General features: G+C 49.8%; 1 protein-coding gene across 1 annotated transcript in view; it reads left to right on the top strand.

Moving 5' to 3' along the window:
* Nucleotides 1-464: 464 nt before the first annotated feature.
* Nucleotides 465-27,819, top strand: part of CSF3R (colony stimulating factor 3 receptor) — a 29,775-nt gene continuing 2,420 nt past the window's right edge. Inside the window, exons 1-15 of the mRNA XM_063139697.1 lie at nt 465-506; nt 9,372-9,467; nt 9,894-10,199; nt 11,168-11,291; nt 11,660-11,847; nt 12,938-13,092; nt 13,795-13,945; nt 14,996-15,078; nt 15,980-16,193; nt 18,435-18,632; nt 20,431-20,532; nt 21,919-22,065; nt 25,081-25,221; nt 26,089-26,179; nt 27,272-27,353. Coding sequence (XP_062995767.1) covers nt 9,398-9,467; nt 9,894-10,199; nt 11,168-11,291; nt 11,660-11,847; nt 12,938-13,092; nt 13,795-13,945; nt 14,996-15,078; nt 15,980-16,193; nt 18,435-18,632; nt 20,431-20,532; nt 21,919-22,065; nt 25,081-25,221; nt 26,089-26,179; nt 27,272-27,353 — 2,052 coding nt within the window. The 5' untranslated portion in view covers nt 465-506; nt 9,372-9,397. The remainder of the gene's footprint in view (nt 507-9,371; nt 9,468-9,893; nt 10,200-11,167; nt 11,292-11,659; nt 11,848-12,937; nt 13,093-13,794; nt 13,946-14,995; nt 15,079-15,979; nt 16,194-18,434; nt 18,633-20,430; nt 20,533-21,918; nt 22,066-25,080; nt 25,222-26,088; nt 26,180-27,271; nt 27,354-27,819) is intronic.

The following is a 27,819-nucleotide window of genomic DNA, read 5'->3' as shown; positions in this document are numbered from 1 at the left end:
GCTGGGCTGGGCTGGACAATCAGGCCCAGCCACCTATGTTACTCCACCCCCTGAAGAACCCCCACGTGGTGGTCTTACAGTTTCTGAGCAGTCCCAGCATGTAGTAGCGAAGGTGATGAGGTTGCCACATCGGTGGTTCTGCGAAAGGCCCCTATAAAAGTGTGAGTGTTGGGGAAGTTGAGGCAGGGGCTGCCTCTCACAGCTCTGCAAGACATGTGTGTATGTGCGAATGTTCCAGCCACAGAGTTCCTTCCTTCCTGGAGACAAGAACTGGGCAGATAACGGAGAAGCGTTTTGCAATCACCTTGCTCAGAGACGCACAGAGAGAGAGAGAGAGAGAAACAGAGGAATTAACGACAGCGCTTTGTGCCGGGTGCGTTAAGGGTTCTTTCATTTTGAGGAACTAACGTGGGGGTGGGGAGGCAGCACACTGCCAGATGACTCCACTCGGCTCTCCTGTGTGGTCGATGCCCAGAATGAGCAGAGAGTCGGGATAGCGCGCTGAGGTAAGTTCTGTGGGTCCCAGAATTCTTATTTTTGCAGTATGAGTTTGCCACTCGGAGCATGCGGCCATGTGCCCGGTCATCACGTTGTCAAATTGTGAGTGTGTGTTGTCTTCTCAAGGGCCTGCAGGGTTGAACGTTGCCCTGGGTATGTTCTGGGTGTGCTTACCCCTGCCTGTGGCAGAAGGCAGGTATGTGGCAGAGGCATATCCCAGTCACGGTGGGGTGAGAATGTCCCACCAAAGAATATTCCCAGCTGGCTGCATGTTGCTAATAGGGGCAACTAAACTACGTGCCGCAAGACAAGGATGGGACTAAAACTGTGTAGTAGAGGAAGCAGTGATGTGGGGCACAGGCGAGCTCTGAGGAACTGACAAAAACCTCTTTAGAATGGAGCGGCAGGTGGCAGGAGAGGCAAACGGCCTTGCTAGGTCAGACTTAGAGCCATCTAATCCAGACCTCTGGGCAGGAGGTGTTGACAGTCTTCTGAACCCTGGTATTGGGGCATAGTGTCCCTCTGACCACGGGGTTTCCATTTAGGGTGGGATCCTATGCATTCTGAGACAGACAAATGTCCTAGACCTCCTGTGGTGGCTGGCTGGGGAATGCTGGGAGATCTAGGACTTTTTTCTGCCTAAACATGAATCAGATGGTACCCTTGGCCATCTTGCGACTCAAACCAGCCAATTCTCTCTCCCCTTTCCCCTCCAGATTTCTGTTTTCTTTTCCAGCTGACACTCAGCATTCCTAGAGGCCCCTGAGCATGCCCAGTCCTCATCGGGCTGTGGCTTTTTAAAAAAATGCTGAATACCTGGAGGTTCAGCTGAGCATATTGATATCTCTTTGTTTCACAGTGGCCCCATATTGTCTCCAATTCTGTTGGCACTCAACCAGCTGAGTTCATTATTAGAGGGAATGACGACAGGAAACCGCCATATACTAAATCAGGCCACTGTTCCTCCTAGCGCAGTAGTGTCTCCTCTACCTGGTAGCAGCTCTCCATGATCTTGGGGGCAGAGAGAGGTCTTTTCCCTCACCTGCTGCCTGAAATCCATTTAACTCAAAATGTTGGGGAATGCACCTGGGACCATCTCTATGCAAGGCGTGTGCTCTGCCACTGAGCTAAGTCCAGTGATCAACCTAGGGAGCAATCTTACGCCCCCTGGAGAGAGTCTGGGGGGGGGGGCATTGGATATTTTGGATTCCTGGATCCAAGGTCAGAAACAGCGGTCCAACCTTGGAGCCAAGACACTGAACTCCCGGCCCCCACCCCCTCACAGCCAGCATAGAGAGAACCGCACTGGCTGCCTCTCCAAGGTCTCAAAAGCAGCCTCAAAGAGGAGGGAAAGGGGGCGTTCAGGGGGAGGGGACTGGGGTGGCCAGCTTACGCCCTATCCCCAGACCTCCCCAGCCTCCTTTCCTTCCACTCCACAAACCCCCAGCTAGACACAACAAAAAAGCCTGTCTAGCCAAAGGGCAGAGCGGGAGGAGCATGAAGGCAACGATCACTTCTGCCACTTCTCCCGCTCTGCATTGGGTGGCTATAAGCTGCTGGGTTCGAGGGCTAATGGCCATCCTGATAGGATTGCACCCTACGGTGGCCACCATTGGTTTCCCTCCTCTTGGCTTCCCTGTCCCAAAACTCCTACAGTGCAGTGTTCCACTTGAGACGGAAGAATAGCCTATTGCCTTGCCCAAGAAAGTTGATCTCCTCTTGCCTGGTCATTTGACACGGTATTGGGTCTTGAAAATAGGCATCCAAGTCATGCCAGGATCTCAGCATAGCTCAGCACCAACGGGTGTAGTTCCATAAGGTTGTTTAAGCCTAGAGGTGGCAAACCACTGATCTCAAAATCACTTTCTCGGAGGCGTGTTGGCAGCCATTCCAAAAAAAAACAGCAGCTTATAATGGTTTTCAAGCAATTCTGCCAATCAGGGAATGAGTAGCAGGTTGTGGCATTTGCCACTTCTGAAGTATGCAACAGCTGCTATTTGACAGTGGTGATCTGATCCTGACCCAGACATTGATCTGTGGGGCTCAGGTTTCTATCACCCCCAATCTCCTGGCAAAGAGCTAGCCTTGGACCTGCCAAAGTGCCACCACAACTCCGTGCCCAGTTCTTCACATTGAGATTTACATCTATGTACTGTTGCTGGACATTTCTGTGCAGAGCTGGAAATTCAGTCTGATGAACCCATCATAGTAATGGCAGCATGGGAGTAGCAGAAGAAGAGAAGGCCACTTTTATTTCTTATCCTGCCATATTAAGTGTTTCAGCTTTCAATTCTGTGCAAGCTCAATGTGTTTTGCTGAAAATGTCTCCTGATGGGTGTCCGGGGTTTGACAAATGACTACTATTGTCCCTTAATAGCAAAAGTTTTTACTACCTAGAATCTCTTCCCAGCCTTTGGAAGGTGACAGCCTCCCGAGAAACAATTGGGAGCCAGGTTTTGCTGTTTGTATTTGGAGAGAGGCACAGAGAGCATGCAAAGAGTTTTCATTTCTGTTAGCTGAAACCAGGGCCGGATCTACACTATAAAGCGCTTTAAAGCAATAGAGTAGATCCGGCCCTGGCTGCAGCCTTGAGGGGGCTGAAAGGAACAATGGGTTTCTTGGAAACTGATACAAATTTGGTGGAGTTGCTGCCTGCTGTATGAGTGTTGGATTGCTTCCAAAATGCTCTGCTTCTGTGTTCGAGCGTCACGATAGCCCACGATGAGCTAACAGGCTAAAATAAACAGTACAAAAGCTAGTGCTTTTTCATCAAAGGGAACTAAGCCAACAGAGCAGCTCCTGGAACATTTCACCATTCAGGGAACAGTTTAAAATGGCTATAACAGAAGACAGAAATGATGCAGGTGGTGGCAGGGTTGAGCCATAGCATGACGTTTCTGCCTTCTTTGCTTTCGACACCATCCTGAGATCAGTGATTCAATGAAATATTTTTGCCATACCATCTCTCTAATGCCCCATTCTCCCTGAGGTGTTGAGTCTCTGGGCTGCTCCACTTCAAGACTGCTTGCTTCCATGCAACAAATACCCACATATAGAAAAATTGCATGTCCAGAAAAAGGCTAGGCTGGGTGCCCATTTCCATGACACACGGGTGGGGTGGGGTACCTGTTTTCAATGCTATGGCTCAGCTCTCAAGCAGCAACAGGGAATGCCTCTGAGAAGGTGCAGAAAGCCTTTCCCTTGCAAGCAGGTAGCCAGCAACAGCAGCTCTGTGATTAAAGGACAGGGACCTGTGAATGCTGAGGTCCAGCAGCTTTCAAAGTTTTTTTTTTAGAAACTAGACATTGATGTCAAGAACTCAGAAGATGACTGTAGAAAGAAGCCACCAATAGGTTTATTGCAACCTATAAAAAGGTTTATTGCAACCTTTTCAGTGGAGTGAGCTGGTCCCTTTGGGCTTCATCCTAGCAGCCTTATGCTGCTACAGCAAATTCTATGCAAAAGACTCAAATGACGCCAAGATTATAGTCTGCTTTCGCTGCGAAGGACTATGTCCTGCTGTGATTGCAGTTCTTCCTCCCCTCATAGCGAAATATTGTTGTGCGGGGAAAGTCCAGTTCTTCCCATCTTGTGAAAGCACATCGCTCAAACTTTAACATGTATTTTCAACCATCGTTTCATTGTGCTGTTTTGTGGGCATGGTTTCAAAGGGGGGTATTGCTGACGAAAGAGAGGGGTGTGCCAATTGAAAACCTTTCCTTCTCCTGCTTCCGAAATCCTCCATTCTCTCCTTGCGGGGGAAACTGCGCCGACTAATCCCCAGTTTAACAAGCAAAGAGCAGCAGCAACAACCCTCAGCTACATATATATAGGACTGTGAGGGAGGAAAGAAAGTTGTGTGGAGGGGAGAGACTCTTTAGATCTGTGTGTGTATTTAACAGAGCCTTTGCTTTAAAGCATGTGGAAAATGCACCCTCCTTGCCAGCAGCACCTTCGTGTTTAAAGATAAAGTGACCCAAATTGGCACAGTGGAAGGTCTTAAGAAGGGCTTTGAGTTTACCAAATTTTAATCAGATTGTTTCATCCGTTGATTATATATGATTTTTAAAATTTTCCTCCCTTAAACCCTTGCAGTTTATAGTTTTACACTGCAAAGGAACACCTATCAAAGCAAGACAAGGCTGGTCAGTTTCACACAAATGCCTTGTCAATTTCAAGCGAAGGCCTTTGGCTGCTTCTGAATCTGTGTATGTGTGTGTGTCCTTTTCCATCCTACTCCGCCCCATTCCCCTACCCCCTCCTTACTCTCCATGGGGGTGGGGCTCCTCCCAACATCACAGACACAGGCTGTGTGTCTCTTCCCTCCCTAAAAACATGTGTTGCTCTTTTTCTTATTTGAAGGAGAGTTGGTGGGGGAAGAACACAGATCATACTTCCATTCCTTTGAGCATGTGAAGCTGAGTGGGGGATGGCAGGAGGCTATTTTCTTTTTCTTTCTTTTTTTAACAATTGGGGGGTCCAGTTTGTATTGGGAGCCCGCACATGAGAAAGGATGGCTTAATCCTTTCACTAACTGTGGTTTCCCTAATTTCTCTGTCATCGTAGGTCCTGGTGCTACGTTTGACGTCTCCTCCTCCGTACACTAGGAGTTTAGATGGCCACTTCCTACCTTGCTTCACTTCCCCACCCCAGCCACCCACCCTGGGTTTTTTTCCTTTTTAAAGTTGGAAAAATTAAGACTGCAATCCGAGGGGCTCTAATTTGGAAATGCATTCCTTTGAACTCAATGGGATTTATTTACTGAGTAAGCATGCAAAAGAGTTGACTGCAGTCTTACGTAACGTTCTACTTTGGTGTTGTTCAGTCACAAGAGAAGCAAATCCCAGTGCAAGACCCTGTTGTTCGAGGGGGAGTTGTCCCCACTTCAAACAACCAATAAATGGTAGGAAGAGGTACAAAGAAGATCTGGGAGGTGGGGATAACAACATGTGTGAGTGAACCTCAACGGATCTCTGCAACGCGCTACAGCAGAGGTGTAAGTTTACAAGGTTTCATATGCTATATGAGCACTATTAGGGTGACCATATGAAAAGGAGGACAGGGCTCCTGTATCTTTAACAGTTGCATAGAAAAGGAATTTCAGCAGGTGTCATTTGTATATATGGAGAACCTGGTGAAATTTCCTCTTCATCACAGCAGTTAAAGCTGCAGGTGCCCTGCCCTCTTTTAAATCTGGTCACTCTAGTATAGCTCCTGCACCTTTAACTGTTGTGATGAAGAAGGAATTTCACCAGGTTCTCCATATATACAAATGACACCTGCTGAAATTCCTTTTCTATGCAACTGTTAAAGATACAGGAGCCCTGTCCTCCTTTTCATATGGTCGCCCAAAGCACTATATAAGCACTATATAACCGAAATGGGATAATTCGAGGGTAACCCAGAACGAAAGCGTGCGTGGGATGAACCTCTTTGAGTGATGAGTGGGGGCCAGCTGGCAGGCAAAGGTGTTAACAAGGAAACGTAAAATGGAATCAATGATTTCGCCAAAGAACTAACAAAAGAAAATGCTTAACAGTGTGTGTGTGTGTCTGTAATTTTATTGTATACAATAAACAAACATTGACACAGAGAGAGTGTATATCTTAAAAATAGGACACTCGAATCAATACAAATATGCAGACTATTCAAAAGCTTCAGGAAAGCTTCACAGTTCTCAAATGATTCGGCTCTGCTTCAAGATGGTAGAGCTGGGCCATCAATATATTCTGAGAGTTCTTACAGCCCAATCCTATATATAAGTCCTACTCTGTTCAGTAAGGCTTACTCTCAGGTAAGCGGCCTCGGCCACAAGCAGAATTCCACAACCAAGGTCAAAATGGCATCGATATTTCCAAATGTGAATGCAGTAAAAAGCCACTGAAGGTAGTTATATACACACATGCTTCCACGGCTACATCCAGACAAAGTTCGTCTTGCAGTTTGCATCATGAGATCATCAACAAATAACAAAAGGCTAGAAATGTGCATGATGGTCTGGCTCCCAGGATATGACTTAGCATTTCAAAGACAAAACACGCCCTTGTAGTCACATTACAGCTTCAACACTGAAAGGAGATAAGGCTCCTTCTGAGACCTAGGGCGCCATCAAACCTATTCCCCCCTCCCTGGTTTGCCTCTGCGTTTTTTACCTCCTTTTCATAAGCGCTGCAAGTGCTCCACCCTTTCACGATCATAGCTATACTGGTGAACTCTCTTTTCACTTGTTTGCTCTCCCGCTGCTGTTGCTATTATGCTTCCCCCTCCAGTTCATTGGTTCTTGATGGACATTGTGATCGACGTGCAGCCTTCCCCCACTGGCTCATTGGAGCTTCTATGGGAATTAAACAAAATGCTTACATCTGTATAATTTTTTGAAGATAAAGAGATGAAACTTGGGACCTTGAGAGCTCTTTTGGCATGCCTAGTTTGAATCAGATCAGTTCATTCCTTTGTTTTTTAGGAACTTATTAATTCCACCCCCTTAATCTATTTCCCTGATACTCCACCAATGCGAAATTCCATCTATTTGCATTTGTGAAGGATCTATTTTCCCTTCCTTTGATCATGCAAAGCTGTGCATCTCCAGTTCATAAAATAGAAATCTGCTAGTTTCCTTACTCAAGAGTAAATCCCATTGATTTCAACTGCATTTACATCCAAGTCTTACTAAAATCCCATGCATGCATACCTTTGAGTAAACCCCACTGAGCAGAGAGCAACCTTGGCCTCAAGGGAACGAACTTGTTCCCTGAGAGCCAGGGGGATTCCACACGTCGTACTGAGGCCGCTTCCATGCGGCCCCAGTGCGACCCCAAAGCGATCGTGTAACTTGCTTGGCGAAGAGACGAGGAAGAGGCGTCCTTGCCGCCGCCACCCACCTACCTCCTCGCCAGCCGGGACGGAGAGCTCGGCGGAAGAAGGCAGGGTGGAGAGCCCCGCCTTCTTCCGCCGAGCTCTCTGAGCCGGCCGGCGAGGAGGTAGGTGGGTGGCGGGTGGCGGTGGCGGCAAGGACGCCTCTTCCTCGTCTCTTCGAACAGGCAAGTTACACGATCGCTTTGGGGTCGCACTGGGGCCGCATGGAAGCGCCCTCAGTACAACGTGTGGAATCCTCCCCAGAAGCTCATTACACCAAGCACACACCCACAACTTTTGTCCAACAGGCAGATGTGGCACTCAAGGCAATTCACTGGGAAGGCTCCACATCCCTGCTGTCTTTCTACCTTCACAACTTTTTAAATTGATATTGTTGCTTTTGTGGGTTTGTTTACTAGGAATTTGTTACTGGGAAATGGTGGAGAGTTTATTTAGGGCTTATTTATTTATTTACAGTCATTTACTGTGAGTAGGAAGGGAAGAGTTTACTGCCCTGGTTTCCTCACCCTGCTGCTAAACTCACGCAGTTGCTTAACCCGCTTGCTTGCAGACACTTTGGAACTGGGGCTGAGATGCTTCATCACAGGGCTCCTCCAGACATGCGTCAGTCATAGTAGGGTAACAATTCTGCAGCCACTTAAAGACCCCTAGCACAGAAAGGACTAGGTAAAATGAAAAGCTCAAAGCAACTCCATTCTGACTTCTCGTTTAGACCATTGGGGCAAGCCTCAGGTGGTAATAACTGAGATCCCATATTTATCCAAATAAACAGATGGGAATTGATCTTTTCCATGGCAAACAGTTTGAAATGTAATTGGATGTATGGTAGTAGTAGTAAACTATAATAACCCACACATGGTGGTCATTAGGTCAGCCTGGGGTAGTTTTAAAAGCAACCTCCCCAGACAAGATGCATTGATATCATTTTTAATGATGATTTTAAATTGGAAAGAGGTTTTCTAGTTGGAAGAGGCATAATTTAATCCCGTTATGTTGATGTGCTAAAAGGTGAGACATGGGTTTCCTTTGTTGTCAAAGTGGCAGAAGGTAGATGGTGCTACTTTTAGATGGATTGTAGCTGGGCAAGGAACCGTATCTGAGGTGGCTCATTAGCCTGGGGAGAAGCAGCACCTGGGTTGCCCACAGGGCTTTATCGTAGTCCCAATATTATTTAACATTTTTCTGAAGGACTTGGATGGAGGAGTAGAACCAAAGGAAGCTCATCAGATTTTGCAGATGGTGAAGCAGGTAGTACCTTAGAGCAGGGCTGGGCCAAAGGTAGATCTCCAGATGTTTTGGACTTTATCTCCCAGAAGCCCCTGTCAGTAGGGCCAATGGTCGGGAATGCTGTGAGCTTAAGTCTCTACTTTCTGCCCACCCCTGCCTTAGTGGACAGAAATGAGATGCAAGATTATCTTGACTGGATGGAGAACTGGGCTCAAACTAAAAAATGCATTTTGACAGCCACCCAGCTGATCAGCTAAATCTGTGGGGAAACAGCAACTTTGATCAGGTTCATGGGAGCACTGGGGATGCTTTAACGTCAGCCACTGCTTGCCCACAGGGAAACAGCAATCTCGCCTGCATTGGGATCATTGGCAGGTGGGAGTGAGGTTGCTTTTCCTATTGCAGATAGAGAAATATCACCTCTTCTGCACTTCTAGTGGCTAACAGTTGTAGCAATTGTATTGATCCTGCTCTTGCAAAAATCAGAATATTTTTAGCATGCCTTAAACCAAATGCGGGGGAGGGGGGCAGAGAGCCCAGGACATTGTCAACTATATGCCAGTGCTTAAGATAATCCTCCTTTTGTGATACAAAAAGGTGAAATTCTAGACCGTGCACCATCCTATCTGGTGCCCCACAGTAAATCACACCCGTGTTTAGGACTGGCCGTGTTCATTACCAATATAATCCCATGAGATGGATACCGCACCCCCATCGCCAAGGGAGCGAGAAAATCTATCTGCCTGAATGTGTGTCTCTGTAAATTCCAGGTAATGCCAGAACCCTGAGCAAAGCCATGGCAACCACAAAGACTCCCTGGCGTGAGCTGCTGGGCTGCTCCCTCTTCCTCCTTCTGCTCCCAGGAGGTAAGTGGACAGTCACCTGTGTTTAACCAGGTCCAGCCAATACACACTACCCACGCACGCAGGCAGACACACATGGTGAGACCAGGGAAGACGGCTGCCTTGGGCAGCAGTTTGGGGCACCCATCAAAGGGCAGGTGATTGTCATTGATTAACATTTTGAAAATTTCCTACAACTAAGTCCAAAAGGGATGTTTTATGTGTGTCCTTAAACTCTGCTGCTTACGATGTCCAAGACATAAGACACACGTATGCATTTTGTCATGGCAGCACCCAGCCACAGGCCTGGGGGAGGGCCGGGTGCCCCTAGTGGGGGGGTGGCTTCCAAGTCAAGTGCCGATGCTCAAAGCAAAGCCTCCCTCTTTCAAGCCAGCGTCGCCTGTGTTCCCAAGCTTTTTAATGTGACGACGTTTCTCCTTCCTTCCCCAGCAAATGCTCTGTCATGCAGCCACCTTGCCGTGGACTCAAAGTTTGTTGTCTTGGGAGCAACAGCCAGTGCTTCTTGCACCATCTGGAAAAACCACTGCCCCTTTCACAAGGACAAAGAAATCCAGATCATGTGGAAATTGGACGAAGAGTTCCTTAGGGGGGCCCAGTATAGCCTCAGCAATGGGGTGGAAGTTTCCAACATCACCGTTGGCCCTCTCAATGAGACCTGGACCACATTGAGCTGCTTCGTGCAGAGGGAAAGTGGATCCCCGCAATTCATGAATCAAGTCCAAATCCAGGCTGGATGTAAGTGCCAATCTGTTCTAGTGCTCGGCGTGGGACTTGGGCTTTCTCTCACTTAGGACACAATACTCTACAAGTTTAGGCAGGGCTGGGACCTTTTTCTGTTTCGAAGCTCCATCCCACCAGCATTATAGGGTGCTCTCACGACGAATGGTATGCAAAGGACTCATATGACGCTGACAAATTGACAACATTTGCAATCTTGCCTTCCAAATTTTAAATGTGAAGTTTTGAATTTTGATTTTCCATCCAGATGCCAGTGTTTTAGACATATTGGCATTTCTTGATGATGATGATTCATATCAAATATGTAATCTTCTAACGTGCCATATCTGAAATAATAATGCATGTCATCTACAAAATGCGGTCAAATACAAAGAATAAAATTTGTTTTTTGTCTGACGAAAAGTATGTTTCCTTGAAATGCCACTGCATATCAAATACCAGAGACAAAAATCAAATACTGAGCCAGATTTATTTATTTATTTATTTATTTATTACATTTCTATACCGCCCAATAGCCAGAGCTCTCTGGGCGGTTCACAAAAATGAAAACCATTCAAAGTATAAAACAACAGTATAAAACCATAATATAAAATACAATATAAAAGCTCAACCAGATAAAAACAGCAGCAATGCGAAATTACAAATTTAAAACACCAAGTTAAAATTTATTTATAGACTGTTAAAATGCTGGGAGAATCAAAATGTCTTCACCTGGCGTCTAAAAGCATATAATGTAGGTGCCAAGTAAACGTCCTTAGGGAGCTCATTCCACAGCCAGGGTGCCACAGCAGAGAAGACTCTCCTCTTGGTAGCCACCTGCCTCACTTCCTTTGTCATTGGATGACAAATATAGACCTCCAAAAGTCCATCTCGGCACTAATGGAGTGGTACGCTACAGCCTGAGTAGAACCTCATCAGATCAGAGCAGAAAACCATCCTCTCTTCTCACCCATTCTCTCATTCAGATCCTCCATCACAGCCCCAAAACCTCACCTGCACCGTGAATGCTTCCTCTGTGAACCTGACGTGTCACTGGGACCCTGGGCAGGATACTTTGCTCCCGGTTATCTTTGCCCTGAAGGGCTTCTGGTAAGGAAAAGGAATTGCTGGTAGTAGGAGCTCTGAAGGAAACAGGGGTGGGGAATGGCTGTGTCTGGCGCCCTGCATCCCCAGATTCTGACATCTGGAGCAGTTGACAGAAAGTCTTCTGTAAAAGTTTGGGAGGGCAGCCAGAAATTTATTTTTGGAATAAAAATCTGCAGTGGTCCTTTCGTTGGGTGCCTATGCATCCTCCAACATGTCCACAGTATCTGCATGAAGATGTGTGGTAGTTGACCTCAGCCCTAGTGCGCCATCTCACACACTACCGTATCGGGGACCCCTGGCGGAGCACATGCGGGTGCAGCAGCTCCGCCTCAAATGCCCTCTGCCTGCCTGATCCCTTGCCTGCTTCTCAGGACCCGGAGGGAGTGTGAAGGTCCACTGGTGCCCATCCCAGACTGCAGCCCCTCAGCGGGCCAGAACTCCTGCGTCATTGGCCGCCAGTATCTCCGGCTCTATCAAAAGATGCTTTTCTTGGTGTCGGCGAAGAATGTCCTGGGAGCCGTGGAATCGGAACGCTTGTGCGCCGACCCAGCGGATCTAGGTGCGTGGCAGTGGCTGAGGCTGATCCGAGCGCCCTTTCCCTGCACGTTAGGGGTAACCAAGATCTTGCTGAAATGTGTGAGTTTGGGAGGACAAAATCACAAGCAAATTAGGTTAATCTCCCCCGGGGTGGAGTGGGGGATGAACATAGGCCCTTTTGATTCAACATATATGGTTCCCCTGTAGGTAAATAAATAGCTGCTTTGGAGGATTGCAGGAATTTCAAAAGGAGACAGACTTAAATCCTTCTCTAGTGCCATGGCCCTGATCCATCTCTCTCTCTGTCTCTCTCTCCTGGCTGCTTTTAAATTAAAAGGGGGGGGCAATTGATCCCAGCTCAGTCAGTGTCTCATCCAGTTGCACCTCCAGTTCAGTCCCTGGCATCTTCCGTTCGAAGGTTCTTGGGTAGCAGGAGCCCAAGGGACCAGGAGAACTACTACCAGCCAGCCAACCTGTGCTCCCATAAGACCTTAACTGTGCCCTGATCCCCCACTGCCAATTCCTGCCTCCCCCAGAGGTCCTCATAAAGCGAAGAAAGAGCAATCTGGATCAGCATCACTTGGATGCATTTGTGCATGCAGCCCCTGAGCCTCAAGTCAGTATCGCGTGCGGCTCTTGGGGCCAAGAAGGTTGTCTTGCCCAGGACCACTCACGGGCTTCACATGCCCTTTAGACGATGCCCTCCGCCTCCTGCTCCTTCTTGCCTTTTTTCCGTCACAAAATGGATCCCTTTTAATCCAACTTTTTTTTTTTAAGGAAACGGGATGTGATGCCATTTCCTGCTGTGTGCAGGCAAAGCGGCATGATCAAAACGGCCCCTGAATGGGCCATGTGGTCTTTGTTTACTTCCTCTTTCTTCTCCAGGAAGAAAGAGGGATTATTGTGGGACAGGAGCGGGGGTGGAGAAGTGTCACTAATTCCCACCCACCCCCCGCCCCCAGTCTGATGACGCTCTGAGATCGGAAGGCTGCCACAGGCCATGTGGCCCATTGGCACGGAAGGGAGAGAAGAGCCCCCAGGGCAGCTGCCCCAAAGACTCTGTGTGGGACTCCCTGCCTCAGGCCTTACAGTGTGCTGCTTGCTTCTTTCAGTCCAACTGGACCCCCCGAGCCTCCTGGCTGTCCACTCCGTCCCCGAAGAGACCGACTGCGTATCCGTGGCATGGCAGGCGGCGAAAGGCGACGTGTACCAGCAGCAGTTGTGTGACCTGCGCTACCGGAGGGAGGGCGACCGGGACTGGGCGTTTGTGAGTCTCTCCTCAGAACAGCGGGCCAGGCGAGGGGCTCCGGACGGGCGGTGGGGTTGCTACTCATTGTGCACGGCCGACCACGTCGCCTTATTACGCCCACTGCTTTCTCATGTACACAACAGGCAGCCCCCGCCCCCATGATGTGCTTGGCTTTGCTCCTGATGCCTTTTTGATTGCTTTTCTCTCCTTTCCTGTCACCTCCACATCGTCACGCCCCCCCCCGCCCCCCCACACACATACACACACACACCTCAGCCAGGTGACACCCCCGCTGCCCCTGCTGGTACCTCGGCTTCACACCTCTCTCCCAAGCTGTTCCCTGGCAACCAGCAAGCCAGTGGCCAGCACGCCAGCCTCATCCCCGCTTGTGGCTTTTCTCTTCCACTGTCTGCCCTGCTGTAAAAGCACACCGAGCAAGCCACTGGGCCCTTTCACTCCAAATCAGTTCACCTAGAGGAGCTGCTCGCCTTCCCCCAACCCCCACTCCGCTTCGGTGCTTGCCACAGGCCAGAGCGGCTGTTACTGAAGCAGCGTGGGTGTTGCTCCCTCTGCCCACATGGCCCCAGGAACATCTGGACCCGGGAGACAACATAGGAGGGGCCGATAACATGGCAGCAGGACTGGCGAGGCCGGGCAGGGTCTTCTCAGAGGGGGGTTCTGGTCTGCTGGCTCTTCTCATTCTCCCTTTCTACCCCCCAGGTCCGCAATATCTCCAGCCCCACCTGGCAAGTACAGCACTGCGGCTTCCTCTTCAGCACCCCCTACCAGTTCCAAATGCGCTGCCGGAAATTGCCCGTCAGCTACTGGAGCGACTGGAGTCCTGCAAAGAACTTCACCACCCACGAGAAAGGTAAGAGGGCCGGCTCTGGCTGCTCCAGAGTCCTGTGGCGCTCCAAAGGGGTTAGCTGAAGGGGGCAGCTCAGAGACTCATCAGGGAAGCAGCAGGGGAGGCCTCCAACCACACACACGCTCCAGGGGGGATTCTACACGCCGTACTGAGGGCGCTTCCATGCGCCCCCAGTGCGACCCCAAAGCGATCGTGTAACTTGCCTGGAGAAGCGACGAGGAAGAGGCATCCTTGCCGCCGCTGCCGCCGCCACCCACCTACTTCCTCGCCGGCCAGGACGGAGAGCTCGGCGGAAGAAGGCGCCCGCCTTCTTCCGCCGAGCTCTCCGACCCAGCCGGGTCGGAGGTAGGTGGGTGGCGGCGGCAGCAAGGACGCCTCTTCCTCGTCGCTTCTCCAGGCAAGTTACACAATCGCTTTGGGGTCGCACTGGGGCCGCATGGAAGCGCCCTCAGTACGACGTGTGGAATCCCCCCTGGAATGCCAGGAGCCACCAGCGCTCAGCCTCAGAAGCCTACTTTGCATGCTGGGACTTGGGCCGCACCCCACTTTGCAAAGTAATAGAGGAAAGAGTTCCTCTGGCCATGTGAGGAGGCAGGAAACCTGTGTGGAACTGCAGGGAGCCTGATATCTCATTTAACTCTCATTTCGTAGTGAGCCAATAGACCAAACCCTGGCTTCACACGCTGCCTTCCATCTCCACAAGAAAAAGGGCAAGGAAGTTCTCTCTTTATTTTAATGAAAGCTGAATGTTCAGAGAGGGGGAATGGAATATCTGGGAAGGGGAGGTGCAGTCCCGTCCCGTCCCGTCCCCATCCACACCCCTCCATCACAGCAGTCTTTGATAATGGGAATGAGGAGTGGGGTATCTAGAGTAAAGGGTGTCACTGCGAGATAATATTGAGTCCCAGCACCACTTTCATTAGGAACCTGGGTGGGGGCACAGCTTGCGCGTGCTGTTTCTCTGAAGGAACTGTGCAGTTATGAGCTGCTGCGGGCCCTGAGCCTGACCCATGCTGCTTGACGATGTCACCAAAGCCTCCTTTTCTCCTCCAGCACCTTCAGGAAAGCTTCATACCTGGTGGAAGATGAAGCCTGGAAAGGCAGAGAGGGAAACAGAGGTGCAGCTGCTGTGGAAGGTGAGAAGGGGGGTCATTTTGCGAAATCTGCGCCTCGGATTTGTGTCTCACAAGCACCGTCGTAAACAGCAGCACCCAGAAAAGTCCGAGTCGCCTCGGAGGGTCCAAAGCACCCCCGGTTCGGCTCGGGGGTGCTTCGGGCCCTCCGAGGCGGATCGGGGGGTGGGTGCACAGCCCTGGTTTGGTGTGGTTTAATTAGCACGCAAAGAATAAGGTGTTCCCCACCTGCCGTGGCTTTCTTAGGACGTATCTCCACCGCAGCCTTAAACCTGCGCAGCAATGCAGACCTGCTTCCAGATGGAACAACTAGGGTGCAGTGACTCTGTCTTTCCCTCCTTAACTGATTTTTTTGGTGGTAGAAAAAGATGGAAGAAGCTGCAGTGGGCAAACGCAGGAGGGAATGGAACAGATGGCAGCATTCTGGACCGCTTGTGAAATTCAGAGTGAGGGAGGGCGATTGCGTGACCCTTGCCTCCTTTGGAAGTCCCCTCGATTCCTCCCTGCCATTTACTACCAGGGAAGGATGCATGGATAGAGAATTCTCAGCATCTTCAGCAGATGACAATTCCAGGAGTGTTCATGGGAGGGGGCGAGCTTGTATAGGTCCATTAGTGGGGCCAGGGATGGGGTCGGGGTGTGTGTGTGGGGGGGGGGGGGGGAGAGAAAGGGCAAGCTGCCTGTCTTTTTTCATTGGGGATTCTGTGGAAGCCAGCCAGAATATTATTATTATTATTATTATTATTATTATTATTATTATTATTATTATTTATTTATTTATATAGCACCATCAGTGTACATGGTGCTGTACAGAGTAAAGCAGTAAATAGCAAGGATTTTAGGTGCCATGTTTGATTTGTAACCAACCAAACATTCCTGTCCGAATTCTCTCCTTGTCATAAAGCCTATGCAATCGAATGAGACCCATGGCAAAATCCTGGGCTACTGGGCCGCACACAGCAGCAGCCCGCCCAAAGGGAAGCCAGGAGCTCTCTGCAACACCACCGAGCTGCAGTGCACTTTCTCGGTGCCTTCTGGAACACGGAGAATTTATCTGGCGGCCTACAACTCCAGAGGTGCATCGGATCCCAATGAAGTCCTCTTGCTGGAGGCGAAAGGTAAGATCCTGCTCTATTCTTGGGGGGGGGGAGCAGCCCCTCTGCAGGTGTTTAAGTACCTTTCGCAGTGTAATCACTCTGCTGGGCTCCCTCTGCTAGAACTTGGGGCCCAGTGGCCGAAGTGGGAGAAAAGGACACATTTTGTAGGCCACGTGGGTGGAAACTGAGGTCACACAGGCCACGTGGCTTGGAAACAGGGTGGCGAACAATCCATTAAAAAAAAATTAAGCAGATGTTTTAATTTAAATCTATGGCCCTCTATCAAATGTATTGCGAACCGTGGGGGGGAAATATCATTTTGAGGACAAGAGATCAGATGCTATATTCATTTTTATCCTGGTCTTGATCCTGGATGTCAAGGACAGGACAGTCCTCAGAGGCAGCAGGAGAGTAACCTGCCCTGTCCACCACCTGAGCAGGATCTACATTACTGCTTTAAAATGGTTTATAACAGTACTGGCAACTGTTGGGGCCCAGGACACACTCCATATACAGTTTTCAAACAGTTTTCAAAGTATTATATCCTGCTTGGTGTAGATCTGACCCTGGACAGACTCTTATTTATTTATTTATTTATTGAAAACATTTCTTGGCCGCCTTTCAGGGAGGAAACCCCCACAAGGCGCCTTACAACAATACTTTTACTATCATAGCTCAGTCCTCAAATCAAGAAAGTTTTTTCTCTATAAATTGCTTTGAATGGTGTGTGTTGTTTTTTTTAAAAAAATTGTACGTTAAAGATTTTATGTTTTTATCGTCTTGTAATTGTGGCTTGTAACTCTTGTGAACCACCCAGAGAGGTTTGGCTATTTGGCAGATGAAAATAACAGGCAAATGGCTTAGCCAAAGCAGCTTTCTTTATTAGTTTCTTTATTAGTAGGTATTTTTCCTGGAGGGAATCTGCACGTCGTACTGAAGGCGCACGCAACCTCCTTCAGTGCGACCCGAAAGCACGTGTGTAGATCCTGCCCTGGAAGAGGCGCAGGAAGAGGCAGAGAAGGAGGCGGCTGGGGAATTCGGCCGCATCCTTGCCACCGCCACCGCCCACCACCTCCCCAACGGCCTCCTGCTGCTGGCGAAAGAGCCTCTGCTGACCCCGGCTACTCATGGTGAGGAGGGAAGAAGCCGGGATGGGTGCCAGCAGCAGGAGGCCGGCGGGGAGGTGGTGGGCGGCGGCGGCGGCAAGGACGTGGCCAGATTCCCCAGCCGCCTCCTTCTCTGCCTCTTCCTGCGCCTCTTCCAGCAGGATCTACACACACGCTTTCGGGTCGCACTGAAGGTGTTTGCGTGCGCCTTCAGTACGACATGTAGATTCCCTGTAGCGGCTTTTTTTAAAAAAAATGTATATCACTCTGTGAGGGTATAGCTCTGAAAAGTAGCATGCAAATACTTTGAAATTAATACCCCAACAAGATCTCTTTTTTATTTATTATTTATTTATTTATTTATTACATTTATATACCGCCCCCATAGCTAGAGCTCTCTGGGCGGTTTTCATCTTTTGAAATTAAACTGCTCTGCTCTAGTCACAAACGACCAGCCACTGCTTCTGGAATGTTCTGGGCCCACAGCTGAGCCTGTGGGCAGGCAAATCCACACGTGGACTTTCCCTGGTCTGCAATGAGTAAGCGACGTTCTGGATTCTTAGCTTCTGGGTATTTCACAGGGTGTGAGTTGGACTGGGGAATAGAAAAGGAGCAGACCGGTGTGTGGTGGGGGAAAGAGGGACTCTTTTCTTTCCAAAGAAAGAGACCTTCCTAAAAATGTAAATTTATTTTTATTTTGATCGGCTAATTAGCATTCTTTGTAAGGGAAGATCTGAAGTGCCGGGGGAACCCTATACGGGAGTAAACCTCGTGGAACTCCATGATGGCACTTACTTCTGGGTGGATTGCACTGTAGGTTGTCCAACCTGTCTCTCAGCAGTGAGTGTACTTCGTCAGTGGATTGGGGCCTACACAAAACATGTCCTGAGTTTGAGGGTTCCCATCTCCTGGCTTATTTTTTTTTTCTACAACTCACATTGCAAAAGAATACAACATAGTTTGGTTTCCAGGAAAATGGTTACTTGAGGGAGCTGATTATAGAAGTCTTTGGAAAAGAAGTGATTTTCCTGGGTTTCTCACACACACACACGCCCCCCCACTAGCCACCAAAGCTGGTTCCAGGCCAGCCTCCAGTTTCTGCTCTCTCGCCTACTTTTCTAACACTTTACCCAGTGTTTTGCCAAATCATTTATAGGTCTGTCTGTGGCTACGATCCAAGCCTCCCCTCGCAATGAGAAGAGTATCTCGATATGGTGGGATCCCCCAAGTGCAGCAGCCACCGGCTATGTCCTTGAGTGGCACAGGGTGACCTCTGGTGCCTCGCTGGAAGACGACGACGACATTGCTTGGACAATGCTGCAGAACGGCAACACCACACAAGCCCAGATCCAAGGTGACCAAGGACTCCACCACCCCTGAGAACATCTGCTTGGGAGACAAGCTGCATCCCTTCCCCACACAGACTGAGTTCATGCGACACGCCAACCAACAGCGGCTTGTTTTCCAGAACAAACCACCATTGGTCAGTGTGTCATCTGAACCCGGACCATACTTGTCAGGGTAGGTTGTTTTTCCCAAACAACCCACCATGACAACCCATGATCAGCAGTAGGAGTTGTTTTACCCACGATGGTTTCACGTGTCGTGTGAACCCAGACATGCCAATTGTGGGTAAAGGATTTTGCACAGTGAGCCGCTCAGCAAGAAACCCCTGCTGCTCTTGCCAAGCGGGACCAGGGGGGTTAGATTATGCCCCCCCTCCCGATTTTCAGCGCGGGCTGCCTTTAGATTCCTATAGAATCTGACTGGAATTTAAACGTACCCTAAAGATCCCTCCCGCAGCCTTGGTTTTGAGAGCTGTCAAAACCAAGGTGGCTTGAGGGATCTTTGAAGGGAAGGGGGCTCAATTCAGGCTTGCCCCCCTCCTGGACCCCTGTATGTTTCCCAAGTGCATGGGGCAGCTTGGCGTGGCTCCTTTCCCCCCTCAGTCCTCCCACCTGCTCTGGGGCGCATCCCAGCTGCCTCTCAGATCCTTGTCCCTCCACCCCAATTGCTATTTAGCTGTCAAACCTACAAGTTGCAAAACACAAAATCTTGGAGCGACGTATTCTCTAGAGATGGAAACTCCCTTCCCTCCAATCACTTCGTCTTATCTGAGCAATTTTACAAAGTTACAAAGTTTGTTTATTTCGGTCATAGACCAGCATAACAGAAAACATCATCACAATAATATTAAAAACCCCAATATGCAATAAAATACATACATAAAATCCATAAAACGCGGCAGTCTCAGCCTTAGTCTAAGGTGCAATAAAATTCTTCAACATTAATTTCCGTCGGCTTATGGCAGCCGCACAAAAACTGACCACTTTTAGAGTATCTGAGCAATTTTAACATTTGCAACCTTTTCTTTACTTTTTTTTAAAAAAATAAATAAATTGGTGGTCCTTCAAATTTGCACAAATGGGATCGGTGCTTTTTAAATTTATTTGTACATTCTTTAATTGTATCAGTATGGCAATGGCTAGGACAAGACCCAAGCAGATCTGCCCTCTGCACATCTAGAAATGGCACTTGTCAAATTCCCCCTCTCGTAACATCTTGAAATGCCCGCTGTCAAATTCTTCCTCCACTTCGATGCTTCCCTTGACAGCGAACTCTAAAAAGGAGGGCTAATGAGACAGGAGCTTTTGCTGCCAGTATAATTACTGCAGGGATATGTGGAGCTTATTTCTGTTTTGCCAATTTAACAATCAAGGAATCATGTGAATAAAATAGGAAAATATGCCTTGCTGCAGTCCTGCGCATTTGCGCAGGACCAAGGGGAATTAGAGGGGAAATTACAAACCCATTTGTGCAATTTTAAGGACCGAAAGAAATAAGAATAAAAAGGGCTCCCAACGCACTAGAAACACCACCAAGGGGGATTCCACACGTCGTACTGAGGGCGCTTCCATGCGCCCCCAGTGCGCCCCCAAAGCGATTGTGTAGCTTGCCTTTCAAAGAGCCAAGGAAGAGGCGTCCTTGCCGCCGCCGCCACCCACCTACCTCCTCGCCGGCCGGGTCGGAGATCTTTGAAGGGAAGGGGTATGACAAAAGTATGACACGGCCTGGATGCCCACCCGGTCTCATCCGATGAAGTCCCCCTTCAAGCCCTGCATCCCTGACAACCTGACCTTTCTTTCTTCCAGAAGACATCGAGCCTTTCCAGCGGTACAACTTCTCCATCTACCCTCTCTACAGGGACCAACTGGGGGCGCCCCGGTCTGTGGAAACGTATACCAGGCAGAAAGGTATACCTCCCATTTCAGCCATTCCATCAAGGGGAGGCACGGGCCAAGGGTCCACACCCCAGCGGGGGGCCTACTGATGAGAGCCCCATGGAGCTGCTTCTCCACCTGCCTCTTGCTCTGAACCAAACCTCAGTAGTGGTGAGGAGGAGCAGATGCCATGGCCTCCTCATGCACCAGCTCTCTATCTGTCAAGCAGTTGGGCAGCCATGGTGAGAGAGAGGAGGAGGAGGAGGAGGAGGAGGAAGTGCAGTGGGTGGCTATGGCAAGGGTGAGGGGGGAGGCAGACTCACTGAGGGAGGGGGACCAGGGCCAGATCTACACGTCGTGCGAAGACGCTTCCGTGCGCCTTTTTAAAAGATGTACCTAAAAGAAGCGCCTCTTTCTTTACTGTGTGTACTGTGAGCTAGGCAACGCCGCCTGCGGAAGAATCTCTACCCCATTCAAAGATGCTGCTCGGGCCGCTTCCCCCTCGCGTGTTCTTCCATTCGAATAATCCCCCCTCCCACCCAGCGGCTCTTCTGGCACGTCCCAGCGGCGGCGGCTCCTCCTGCAAAACGCTTTTCTCCCTCGCTGTGTTTGTATTTGCGTTTGCGTGCGCGAGCACACACCGAAGAGAGTCCCGGGGAGATGACACCGCGGGGGGGAGCGAGAGGCAGGAGCTGAACTCGTCTGCCGCGCGCACGCAAACACATTATTTGAATGGAAGAACATGCGAGGGGGAAGCGGCCCGAGCAGCGTCTTTGAATGGGGTAGAGATTCTTCCGCAGGCGGCGCTGCCTAGCTCACAGTACACACAGTAAAGAAAGAGGCGCTTCTTTTAGGTACGTCTTTAAAAAACGCGCCTTCACAACGACGTGTAGATCTGGCCCAGGAGAGTGTCTTGCTCAAGGCCCCTCAAAACCCAGAGCTGGCCCTGGTACAGCTCAGCAGCCTCTGGCCATCAGCCTTCTCTCCATAAAGCTCCCCTGCAGGCCTTTGCAGGCTGGCAGCTCAGCGCTGGAGGAAAGGCAATGGCTTCTGTTTCTGGCTATTGCGGGGTGGGGATGTAGCATAGAGACAAAATCTAAATCCAAGCCTCCTCCCAAACACTGTTTGTACCCCACAGCTTAATTCCTAAAGTGATGGCATGTGTTCGCGGGGAAGTGGGTGGGGGCAATAGTTGAGTTAACCCTCATACTAACCCTTCCTTTTTCAAATCCGGGGCGACGTCTTAGGCACTCTTGCTTTACGTATTCTCAGATGTAGAACTGAGAACATTTTCCGGGAGTCACTCGTAGCACACCTGAGTCCAGACTGCCCTATGAGCCTCCAGCTGCTCCCCAGATGCAGGCGCCACCCCACTGACCCCCATCGTGGTAATATTAACATTCAGCCCTCTCTGCGCAGCTCCATCTGAAAGCCCCAAACTTCACCCAGGCAGTGTTGGTAAGGCAGCAGCGGAGCTTCGCTGGGAGCCCATCCCAGTGGAAAAGCGGAATGGATTCATCACCAACTACACCATTTTCTGGATCGGCACCAATGAAAGCATGAAAAGTGAGTTCTGTCCCCGTCACGTGTGACTCCTCACATTCCCCAACTGATGGTTGGGAGAAGCCTCTAATTGCCAAGCCAGGGCAGGCAGGGGAAACCAAGGCTGGATGCCGACAATGCATTTTCCCCAGAGCTGGCTTGAAAGAGGCATCACTGCTGCTTGTCCAAAAGATTCATCCCACGTACCTGTTTCCCTCAAATTATCCCCGTAGTGTAAAGCTGTCCTTGTTGTTGCTGCTGCTGCTGCTAGCCCCGGGCAGCAGCGCTCCTAAGATCCTTTGCATACCAGGAAAGGGTTTAAGGGGGAGAAATGTAAAAAATCATTTAAAAAATCAATGGATGACCCAATCTGACTCAAATTTGGTATGCTTAAAGCCCTCCTTAATATCTATTACTGTGGCAATTTTGATGTCTTTATCTTTAAAACTTACACAGAATTAAGCATTTGTTTAATTTGCACTTTAAACATATCAAATCATTCTCCTGCGCCCCCAGTGGCCGCTCGGAAAACAACAAATGATTCGCTCCTAAAGAGGTAGTAAAAAAGATCGATTCTTTTGGCTTTATAGCACGATTAAAGCAGGATGCCTGGGAGTGCTTCACAGTCAAAGCAGATTATACTTTGCACGCAATTCGCAGTGATTGCAAAGTATAACCCTGGTGTGATGAAGCTACAAGTCTAAGTTAAATTTATTGTACTTAGCAACCAGCCACCATACAGCTTTCCATAGATGTATTACATTCATTCATTCATTCCCTTGGCCTTTGTGCGCAAGAGCAGGGCCAGCACAAGAAATTTAGTAGTTCTAAAAGTTACGTATTTGTTAAAATCATTCAATAAAAAACACAGTTTTTCGAGGGGTGATCTTCCCTTCATCCAAACTAGCAAAGGAAGGATATAAATTTTCCTAATGTCTGAATAGACCTCACATTCTAAAATACAATGGGCGACGCCTTCTAAAGTAAAAAGGTTGCAAAGACGACCTCTGGCTTCCTTGGGGATACCCTGGAGGTGCCCTATACAGTCTGCCAAGGGGCACACATTTAACCTTGCCCAGGAAAAGGCTGTTCTCATCTTAACAAAGAGTAAATCAACCAGATATTTTGGAAGGTTAAGGAAAGAAGGGGCTAAAATGCACATAAAACTTATTAGATGTGCAACTTGTAAATTCAGCCATTTGAGACTGCATTTCAATATCTTTAAGACATTTGTGAACCACCCAGAGAGCTTCGGCTATTGGGCGGTATAGAAATGCAATAAATAATAATAATAACAAGAACAACAATAATAATAAATTAAGATGTTGCAACAGAGCTGACTTGTGGTGTGGATGCACCCACATTGGCCTCTGAAGAACTGTGAAGAATATTCAGCTAGATCAAGCTTAGGCTCAGATCTAGAGTAGAAAACCTGTCAGGCCATGGGGGTGGGTGGGCGGGGGCTCCCTCCTTGCTCCCTCCTTGCTCCTTATTCTGTTTCCCCCAACCGGTATTGGATTTAGCACCACCATCCCCCTGCCCCCCTCCCCCGCTCTCAGTAAATAACTTCTGTCGCTAGCCTAAGGCACAAAGCCTAAAGGAGAACCAAAACTGTATGTGTTGTGCAACTAAAAAAGCCAGAGTCTATCTTCAGAACAATTACTGTGCAGCATAAAGATATAAGAAGGGCCCAAGGAATCGGTTTATTCAGACATCAACTAAAGCCACAGATGGTATCAGTTCACCAGAGGAAGGAATCTATGCTGAGCAGATAAGCCGCCAGTCATACGGAACCAAGGTGTTCAGTGTACAAATTATTTGTTTATTATTGCATTTATATCCCGCCTTTTGTCCTTCAAGGAACCCAAGGCGGCGTACATAATCCTCCTCCTCTTCATTTTATCCTCACAACAACAACCCTGTGAGGTGGGTTGAGCTGAGAGTGTGTGACTGACCCAAAGTCACCCAGTGGGTTTCCATGACTGAGTGGGGACTAGAACCCGGATCTCCCAACTCCCAGTCCAACACTTTAGCCACAACTCCACACTGGCGGCCTTTAATGAAAAGAAAAAGGGCCAGCCCCTCAGCGTCCGTCCCCCCACGCCCTCCATTTTAGCCAAATCTCATCCCCACACCAGCCCCAGCCGCCTGTGAAAAACAGTAGCTAAGGTGCGTTCCCCCATAATTCAAGCTCTGGATGTAGTGTTTGTCAGTTATAAATATACCATTGTTTAGTGCTATGTATAGTAAGCAGTATTTGCCTCCCGCGTTTAAAGGAACAGTAAGAAATAGAATGCTTTTTTAAAAAGAAGTGTAAGAGAGGCACGAGAGACATTGCCTCATGATGCACACACCTGGCCCAGAAGCAGCCCTCCAACCTGTGTGAGAGAGAAGTGGGGGCCAGACGGCGTCCTCCGCAATGGGGCCTCCTGCCCCCCCACACACACACACACAGTGGTTACAAATACTTGTGTCAGTCAAGCATGGACTGACTGCAAGAATGAACACTGGAAGAGCCAAATCAAAGGTTTTTCATCAGCGTGTCTAACCCACCTTTTCCCAATCTGTGGCCCTCTGGATGTATTGGACTTCAATCCCCATCAGCCCCAGCCAGCATGGCCATCGGTCAGGAAAGATGAGAACTGTAGTCCAATAACTCCTGGAGAGGCCCAGGTTGCTCGCCCTGGAACTAAGCTGTGCCGCCCTGAAAACTCTGCTTCTTGCTGCCTGGCTGCTCTTCCATGCTGGCCCAAGGAAGAGGCCCAGCCCTGGCCCAGCCTGGCCCATGGCCCATCTCAGCCCTTGTGCCCAGACCAGGCCCTTTTGCTGCCTTCTGCCTCTCCCCGTTTCTCCCTCCGCTCTGAGTCCTGCCTGGATGTGATGTCGCCAAGGGTTCCTCCGCTGGCCATCATCCACAGGGGCTGCTCAGGCCATACTTGACCACCTCAAATCCAGCCAGAGATCCTTTGGCAAAGGCATCAGGGACTGTGCCCCTCACCCACCCACCCCGGTTGCTCTTCCCCCCACTGTCTTCTCCAGGTGCTGTAGTGAACTCCTCCGTGAACACCTTCACCATTACGCATCTCTGGCCTTCGAGGACGTATAATGTGCATGTAATGGCCTCCACAGTGGGTGGGAGCACAAACGGAAGCATCCTGACACTCCACACGAAGGCGATGGGTAAGGAAATGCCTGGGGGCTGGGCTGGGAGTGCAGTTAGAAGTCCCTGGCAGGAATTACAGAGATGGAGAAGAACCATAAGTCCTCTTGGCCGCATGCCACTAGGAGCGTATGGGATTTCCCTGGAAGCTGCCCTCTTCCACCCCTCTGCTGGGGATGGTGGACTAAAAACACTCCTTGAAGCTCACTTTGGCCCTCTTTCACCCCCGCCTCGAGTGTCCAGCAGGACAGGGCGCTCCCAGTTCTGAACCACAGCAGCCTCCTGCCTGAGCTTCTGCGATGGTACTGAGATTCATGGACTTCTTTACTCATTGTTCTAAAGAGAAATGCCCAATACAAGTCAACATTTTCATTGTCAAGGAAGCAGCAGAAAGAAACAGCTGTGATCTTGCCCTAGGAAAGGCTGGCAAAAACTAGTTGGGGTGCATCCATAGTTACAGGGCAGCCCCCCGCACACACACACCCCAGAATACCTCTACGGGCTTCTCCATCAAAGACACCCACCCACACAGACATGCCCCTCTGAATTGAAAACTGGGGGACTCTTCTCCCTGGGTGCTCCCAACCAAGCAATCACACACACACCCGTTGCCAACCCAAAAGAGAGTCCAGTCCAAGGGCCAGGTCAGACACGTGTGCACTTTCCCCGACTTCTCTTTACTGGTGTGCAAGATGGCTCTGCTTGTGGCAGCTTGTTCACACTGGCAAGTCCCCTCTTCATCCTGCAGCCAAGGAATGAGGAACACATCTGAACCAGGCCCAAGTGCACATCTGAACCAGGCCCAAGTGCGCACTCAGCCCTCCCTCAGCCTGTGCAGAAGGGTGTCTCTAACCTCCTCCCACCCAACCCCTTGATCTCTCTTCCAGACGACATGGACATCCTGTTTGTGTATCTGCTCATCGGGCTGCTCTTAGCCATGATTATTGTCCTGGTCATCTGCTTCCAGAAGAGCAAAAGGTGAGTGTGGGAAGGTGGCTAGAAGCCGCAGCACTCTTAAGGAAGAATCCCGCCTGGAATGCCGGAGAGCCACTGCCAGTCAGTGTTGACAATACTGAGCTAGATGGACTGGGGGCGGCCTGAGTCAGTACAAGGTGACTTCCTAAGGTGGGATGCAACCCGAGTCCTACTTAGAGTAGATCCACTGAAAAGACGTTTCACCCCAAAGTTTCTGCTGTTCCATTGCATAAAGTTCTCGGTGTTGGGGAGGTGGGGGGGGATGTCGCTGTTCTGGTCATTGGGAGCAGAGCGGGTGTAGATGGCGATGAAGTGAGTCAGGGTGTGTTAAAGGAGGCGAAAACCCTTGGTGGGAGAAGAAGTGGAGAGCATTAAACATTATGAGCTCGAAATCTGATGGAGGTTCAGAAAGCAGCTGGAAACTTGACACAGCAACGCGAAGAGAGTACTCTGTAATGAAAAGGCTTTAGTACATTGTATTTGTTTGGCCACAAGCCATAGTGAAACTAAAACACCCTTGTAAAGTAAAATCCAAGAACGGCACTCACCCAACCAAAGGTTATGCTGCGATCCCTGATTAGAGAAGGAGGATGCAGGTTATCAAAAAGACACAAATGCAAATAGCATCAGCGGCCCGGACGTGGCGGGGTGGGGTGGGATCTTTATGGGAATGCCAGCAGCTACAGAGGGGCAGTTTAACCCTTTCCTCTCCTGCTGCAGTCCTGAGGAAAAGCCTTCCCCTGAGGGTGGTATTTGCATTGGAAGGAAAGGCCCCCATTGGCACCAGCGTCCTCGACATGTGCCCTTATTTCTTGTAAATGGGGCGACTCCACAAGTCGTGGTGTAAAATCTCCTACTGAACGATCATTGTCACATTGAGTGGAACACCAGGGGAACAAGCAGTAGCCCTCTAAGGTGGTCGTGGGCAAAAAGCTCTGCCTGCCTTTTCCCTGCCCCCCCCTCAGACTCCTCCCCCCACTGCCGCACACTGCCCTTGTGGGCAAAATGTCTGGCCACTCCTGGCCTGGCACCCTTTGCCTTCTGGGACACCCACTCTCCAAGACTCACCAGCTTTCTCTCTCATGTAACCCACAGGATGAAGACTCAGTTCTGGCCCAGCGTCCCTGACCCAGCCAACAGCAGCCTGGGCAGATGGGCACCAGCTGTTCTGCAAGAGGTAATTGAGGGGCTGCTGCTGCTGCTGCTGCTGCCCCCCCCCCTTCTCTCCCGGCCTTCCTGGTGCAGCAGCTGCCATCTCTTGCTGTTTGATGCAGGCAGTACAGCTGAAAACATCTACCCCGGCCCACACTGAAGGGCGCATATGGGGCTGGAATGCGCAAAACCCTCCAAAAGCACAATAGGTGCATGGGTTTGAGGCCTTTGGTTTGTTGGGTCAGATCAGCCTTCTGCAGCCTGGGGCTGATGGGCAATTCAGCACATCCGGAGGGTGCCAGTTTGAGGAAGTCTGGTCCAGAAAAAGGCAAGTGGTGTTAACCAGAGCCTTCGTGTTCAGAGGCAGCCTTCCTCTGGCTACAGATGCTGAGTAGGGCTGTGCACGGACCCCCCGCTCCACTCCGCACCGATCCGCAAATTGCCCCCCTCCTTCCTCCCCCTTACCTGCGTCTGTTGCGTTCCGGTAGCAG

This window comes from Elgaria multicarinata, chromosome 13 (assembly GCF_023053635.1).
Source record: "Elgaria multicarinata webbii isolate HBS135686 ecotype San Diego chromosome 13, rElgMul1.1.pri, whole genome shotgun sequence".
Classification (NCBI taxonomy): Eukaryota; Metazoa; Chordata; class Lepidosauria; order Squamata; family Anguidae; genus Elgaria; species Elgaria multicarinata.
Note: the sequence above shows the minus strand (reverse complement) of the source record. Positions and strands in the feature narration are given on the sequence as shown.